General features: G+C 33.8%; 1 protein-coding gene across 1 annotated transcript; it reads left to right on the forward strand.

The window, feature by feature from the left end:
* Nucleotides 1-775: 775 nt before the first annotated feature.
* Nucleotides 776-6,704, forward strand: LOC128550197 (uncharacterized). Its single transcript, XM_053528710.1, has 4 exons — nucleotides 776-1,094; nucleotides 2,664-2,792; nucleotides 3,619-3,640; nucleotides 5,915-6,704. The coding sequence occupies exons 1-4, from the start codon at nucleotides 857-859 to the stop codon at nucleotides 6,090-6,092; spliced, it is 567 nt and encodes a 188-aa protein (XP_053384685.1). The 5' UTR covers nucleotides 776-856; the 3' UTR covers nucleotides 6,093-6,704.
* The last annotated feature ends 641 nt before the right edge of the window (nucleotides 6,705-7,345 follow it).

Here is a 7,345-nt window from a genome sequence, read left to right on the forward strand (position 1 = left end):
AAGATAAGTTTGTTAATGGTTGCTTGGTAAAGAGCTATTTTCAATAATATTTTATATATCTTTTTGAGCTGAAAATCTCATGTATGACCGTGGTTCATGAGCAGACACCTAGTTGACATTGCTCTTGTATACGAATCAATTACACCGAGCCTGCAAGATTTTCGTTTATGTCTTGTTGGGCGACCTGTTGTTTTCCACTTTTTTCTGTTTTATAAAGGCATCTACGTTTTGTGGCTTTTCCTGTTTGTCCTGTGTCCTCATTTTGCATAATTAACAATGCTGGCTTCACGATTACAAAATGCTTTCAGTAGTTTTGACGCTGTTCAAAAACAAGAGAAACAAAGAGTTTAACAATACCTTTTTTCAAAGAAACAGACAGAAAATAACAAACAAAATCTGATCGAGGAGATGAATTCGTTTAAGTCTTTTTCTTTTTCGAAGATTTGTTTTCTAATCCTATGAATACTTTGCTTAATCTTATGTATCACATTTATATGTATGCATATGTGTACATTTATATGTATGCATATGTGTAGATTTATATGTATGCATGCATATGTGTACATTTATATGTATGCATATGTTTACATTTATATATATGCATATGTGTACATTTATATGTATGCATATGTGTACCAGGTGCATTCGAAATAAATACTGTTTAAACCAAAGCGGTTTAGATTGCCGTTTGTAAGGTGACAACTGACAAACATACACAAATTAAACATTTGCACTTTTAACTGCGGTAATTGGTGGGAGGCAGTTGACAAGACAATTTCTATACTTTAAAGGTTCCCCACGCCCTCTTCGTAAAAGCAGACGGGAATTCCCAAGTTCCTTGAATGTTCCAGTGCTAATGAGATTTACCGCATTGGCTTATCCAGAACCAGGACGAAATGGATTCGTCTGGCACAAGGAAAATGGGTCAACGTGGGTACAATTACTGAGCAATACAGACCTGTTGATATCGTCATCAGAATTGCAGACTGACCTGATAATCAAAAATATGTCTAAAACAGACTATGGGCATTATCGAGTTACAATAACGAACGAAATTGGCAAATATGAGTATCACATGTTTCTTACAGTGGAGGGTACTTAGTAATATATCCTTAATTAATTTTTTTTAAACAACTACAATAAATGTCTTAAAGTATTTGTTATACATTTAAAAAAGTATCACCAATAGCAGTTTCGTAGATTTTGACTTGTCCGTGCGTCCGTTCGTGCGTCCGTCCATCCGAAGTTCGTGACGCGCCTAGCTCAAAAAGTGTTGGATATAAATTGATGAAATCTTGCATGAGTCTTTATCATGATATGAACTTGCGTACCTCCTATTTTTCGTCTGGCTCCGCCCTCTATTTTCAGGGTTATGGTCTCTGAAATAGTCAAAAATGCACATTTTCACATCGTGGCACGCCTAGCTCAAAAAGTATTTGATATGGATTCATGAAACTTTGCATGAGTCTTAATCATGATATTAGCTTGCCTACTTCCTATTTTTCATTTTGGTCTGCCCGGTACTTTCAGAGTTATGGCCCCTGAAATAGTCAAAAATACACATTTTCAGATTGTGATGTGGCTAGCTCAAAAGTGTTTCATATAAATTGATTAAACCTTGTATGAATCTTTATCGTAATATGAACTTGTGCGCCTCCTATTTTTTGTCTGGCCCCGTCCCCTATTTTCAGAGTTATGGCCCCTGAAATAGTCAAAAATGTATATTTATACTTTGTGACGCGCCTAGCTCAAAAAGTGTTTCATATAAATTGATTAAACCTGGTATGAGTCTTTATCATGATATGAACTTGCGCACCTCCTTTATTTTTCTGGCTCCACCCCCTTTTTTCAGAGTTATGGCCCCTGAAATAGTAAAAATTGCACATTTTCACCTTGTGAAGCATTTAGCTCAAAAAGTATTTATATAAATGGTTGATAACCTGCAAAAATCTTTATCATGATATAAACTTGCACATCTCCTATTTTTTGGCTGGCTCCACCCATATTATAAAAGTTATGGCCCCTGAAATAGTAAAAATTGCACATTTCACCTTATAATGTGCCTAGCTCAAGTATTTAATTTAAATTCATGAAACCTTGCCTGAGTATTTATGATGATGTGACCTTGCACACTTGGCATTCGTCTTGAGAATCTTGCTCTTATTACAGAGTTATGGCCCTTGAAATAGCCAAAATAGTGGATTTTCTTTTGTTTGTGATTCTCATAGCTCAATATATGGCCTACAATAATGAACTCTTTTTCATAAAATGTTTGTTAAGGCTAAACCCCATTAACACTGCAAACATTTAAATCATTGCCCCTTATTTGTGACAAATGTACCAGTGGGGGGCACACCCTGTGTCCTACAGACACATCCTAGTTTGTCTTTAAAATGAGTGTTTAAGTCAAGTACAAATATCATGATTAATGACGCTTAATCAGAAACAGATTTATAATACGGGTATTCTATCTTATTCACTTAAAAGATATTTGTAAATAAAAATTATACTTAAGAACTATTTGATATGGTAATTGTCATAACACGTTATGGAAAATATAGAAACAGCTGATGAAATTTGCTATTATTGCAAATAATTCATTCTTAAAATCAAAAAGCTGATCATAAGGATTATATTTCCCTACCGAAACTTTCAAATTTCAGATATTAACAAAGACACATCTGTCAACATAACCTTGGACGTTGGTATTACCCTTAGTATGCTATGTGCTGTCCTTTTTGTGTATGCAATTATTGCAACTGTTTTGCTTGTACGGAAATCAAAATTTAAAGGTAATCTACCTATTTTATCCATATGGACTCAAAATCCGTAAAATATACAATAATGTTCTAGTAACGGTTTCAACTAAATACAATTTTGATAGTTCATCATTAACATAACACATTTACTTTAATAACCATTTAAATTGTATCATGTGTTTCAAGAGATTCCTGGTTTATTTTTATTTTTTGTTCAATACAAACACTTGCTGTTTATCGAAAATATAGATGACAGTGATGCCAAACTTACGTTTTCTTAAATATTTCCCTGAAATAAAACGGTAAGATATTTTCCCTGTCTTTACACTTGTTCTGTTGATATGCACATGTTGTATAACGTAGAATGTGTAATTCAAGTAACCATGGTATTTCTTTATATAGATTCTATAGTATAATTCAGTCCTTGCTAATAGAGATAATTTGCTATGTGAATATGTCTCTAAAAGTATAATAGCTTTTGACCTAAATTGCACAAAACCTTTCACATGCATCTTTAAAATGTTTATAATTTTGCCATGCCGTCAGTATAGACGTATTGTAAGAAACGTCATCTCAAATCTCTAGTTCCTACTATCCATACAATGAATTGCAATCAAAAACAACTAAATGCAAGTAAACAAACAAACAAAAAACAAAGAACAATACCGGATGAAAAATGTAAGATCCTATATTACATCAATCCGAAGTTGTCTTTCTGTATTTAGTATACCCATTTTACATTTTAGAAATGACAATAACACAATGAATAAAAACAAAATGTAAACTTCATTTTAAATATGGCATAATTCTATTCCATTGTAAATAATTATTTCCAATACCGTGTTTTGCTGTATTTTAGAAACACAGTCGGGGCAACAAACGTAAGTATCTTCTTTAATGAATTCTGGAGAACGGGTCATACCTAGCTTTAATCAAGCCAGAAAGCATAATATGGATGAGAGGCATACCTTATTGCCAAAGGGCAGGTCTTACCTGTCAATTGATTAGTGATTTTGTTTAATCTACAGCTTGCAGCTGTAAACAGAAACATGTGGACAAACTGATAACAAGTCTTGCAGTGAACGTATCATATAAAATGTAAAAGTAAAGAATGTAATATATACATGTCTTAACTTATGGTCTTTCTCAAATATTTAGCTAACCAAAGGATGATAAAATAGTCTTAAATGGTATTATTTCTTGTGCCATGATTATTAAAAACAAGAGGACCATGAATGCCCTGTATCGCTCACCTCACCTGTTTACCTAAAGATCATCAAGATTAACTCTCTGACCAAGTTTCATTAAGATATAGTCATAAATGTGGCCACTAAAATGTTCACTAGCTTTTCCTTTGCTTTGACCCGGTGACCTAGTTTTTGTCTCGACATAACCCAGATTCGAACTTTACCTAAAAGTCATCAAGATTAACACTCTCACTAAGTCTTATGAAGATAAGTCATAAATGTGGCCTCTGGAGTGTTAAAAAGCTTTTCCTTTGATTTGACCTAGTGACCTAGTTTATGACCCCACCTAATCCAGATTAGAACTTGACCTATTGGTCATCAAGATTAACATTCTGACCAAGTTTCATTAAGATATAGTCATAAATGTGGCCTCTACACTGTAAACTAGCTTTTCCTCTGATTTAACCTAGTAACCTAGTTTTTAATTTTACATAACCCAGATTCAAAAAGGACCTTGAGATTATCAAGATTAACATTCTGACTAAGTTTCATGAAGATACAGTCATAAATGTGGCCTCTAAAGAGTTAACAATTTTTTCCTTCGATTTGATCTGGTGGCCTAGTTTTTGACCCCAGATCTCCAAGTATCTAATCGTTTAAGACTTTACTAAGGGTAACATTCTGACCAAGTTTCATTAAGAATGGGTTAAAATTGAGACTTCTAGAGTGTTAATAAGCTTTTCTTTGACTTAGTTTTTGACCCCAGTTGATCCAATATCAAACTCGTCTAAGATTTTATTTAGGGTAACATTCTGATCAAGTTTCATTGAGACTGGGCCACAACTGTGACCTCTAGAGTGTTAAAAGCCAAATTGTTGACGACTGACGGTCGACGGACACAGGGCGATCACAAAAGTTCATCTTTGAGCACTTCGTGCTCTGGTGAATTAAATATAGGTCTGCGTAATTCCAAAGGTCTATCAAAACTTATCAAACATTTTAAGTAATAGTCCAAATGAGAAACTGTTTCTAATACTTTTTCAATAACATGATACTTAACAATATCTGAAACATATGTACCACCCCCTTGACACCATAGTAGGTATATATTGTAGGTCATAAAAGCGTTGATAAGGAATCTGTGTTCACATTTCGAACTGTGTCAAGTGGTACATAAGAATGATGTGTGTGGAGTAATGCGAAGTGCACTCTATGCCAAAATGTTTATCAATACCATTTTCATATTTTGTTAAGTTGTATCCGATTTGTCTGAATATACTGGACTTCAACTTTATACAATGATAAACGTAACGAATGAAACAGGAGAGGAATTATGTAAAAATATGTTGGGACTTCAGAGAGACAGTCTGGATAACATGTAAATGTACTTTATGTGATAATGTACATCGCAGTATGAGAACATATACCGTTCTAGAATTACCCTGCACTTCAATAATTTTGAACCGAACAATTCTGAAGTTGCACAAAGAAAATTCCAGTTTTATTTTATAAAGTTTGGAAGAAAAAAGTCTACAAATGTATTTAATGTAGCAGTAAAATAATTAAGAAATGAACAGGTAGAAGAATAAGAAGATTAAAGCATTGATTTCCAGAAGTATAGCCGTCGGTCGCAAATGGATAGCAAAAAAAAAAAAGAAAAACTGATTAGCATTATGAGGTGGCACTTTAAAACTCGGAATAATTTATTTGGTTTAACCCGTTTCCTCAAATCAGAAGCGTTGAGTTGCAAGTGGTTGGATGATATGACCTTAAACCATTGGATCATGTTATGTACATGTAATTGAATTCGAGAGATACATTTTTGATTTTATAGGCTCAAAGGGATATTCATATGTTTTTCATATCGCAATAATAGAGAGAGGAAAATGTAGTATGACATAACATAAAAAAGAAGTGAAAGAAGAAAACAAATGTCTGCATTTACTCTAACAAATTATTTTTTTTCAGCACCTTTGTCAACCGAATCTTCATACCTGATGACTTTGCCAGTGCTGGAAGGGGATACACGCAAAATAATACTGAGCCTACCAACGAAGGATATGAAGAACCTATACATCAGTATACAGCTCTAGAACGACATACAAATGACGACCGAATGCTGTATGATTTGATTCAACAAACATAGGACGCGTATTACGTTTGAAAAGAACTTCTGTGTGTGAATTCGTAGAAAGATGCCCATTCTGAATTAAAGAAGTGTTTTGTTGCGTTGAAAGACTAGATTATTGAATCGTCTCTATGTTTCCGTTTAATATGTTTTGATATTGTTTTTTAATCTGTGAGGAAGTCCTGTGCAGCATTAGTTTTTCATCATGTTGAAATCAGAACGGAAATGACATAAATGTTTTTGTCACTGTATTGCGAGAGTCAAAGTATTTTACCCTAATATAATATGTCAACCATGAAAGGATGGATATATATTCTGATATTCCAATTGGGTTGTGTTTAGGAGAGCTGCTCACTTCTTGGCCTGCACTTCATTTTGTAGTTTCCATACTCTTTGCCTGTTTCGTGTGTTTTAAACGGCACTGCATTACTCAAAAGTGAATAAAATTGGAGGAGGGGGATGTAGTTGATATTCTACAACATTCTTCTAAACTATCCTATGTTTGATTAGGGACGCTACGCATGTGTGTGTATAATGAAGATTTAAACAGAGAATACGGTTGCAGTGCTTCATTTAATTTGTATAAATTTCATTCGTGCAAATACGGAATTTATATTTATTTTGTTGTCGCCGCCTCTGTGAATTACGGAACGGAAACAGTTATACTTTGAATGACCTCAGTCCATCCATTACACTTTTCTTGTGTATGTTATGCATTCTACATTAAGTATGAAATTCAACTGGATCTTTGCGCATATCATCACTAGTTATGTCGACATAAACATCTTGTTGGGGCTTTCGTGTCCTATTATTAAATGTACTCAAATTCATCTACATACTCATATCAACGCGATTTTGGTCCGATTATTACTGTTTGAGATATTCCCCTTTTTTCCACAATTACATCTGTAATTACATCTGTAGCTTGTGCTCAACTTCTACAGTTTCCGTTTTCAAGGTTAATACGAGGGCTGTTCAAAAATAACGTAGACTTTTGCTGTCAAATGTTGCTTATTGTGTAAAAAATAATATGAAATATATCGTTGTAATTCGGAATCTCTCTGTAATTTAGTCATATATTTTTTGTAATATTTTTGCTGATAGGCGAAATGCGTCGAACGTTTTTATTACCATAGCTACGCATAACCGGCGCAGTCGCTTTTTGATCTGTCGCGATTTGAATTCAATGCTAATGTTCACAGCTAAAAGTACATTTTTTGCCCAAAATAAAAAGGACAAATAAAGGTCACCAATTTCAAAGATTTTCTTTT

Source organism: Mercenaria mercenaria, chromosome 17 (assembly GCF_021730395.1).
Source record: "Mercenaria mercenaria strain notata chromosome 17, MADL_Memer_1, whole genome shotgun sequence".
NCBI classification, from domain to species: domain Eukaryota; kingdom Metazoa; phylum Mollusca; class Bivalvia; order Venerida; family Veneridae; genus Mercenaria; species Mercenaria mercenaria.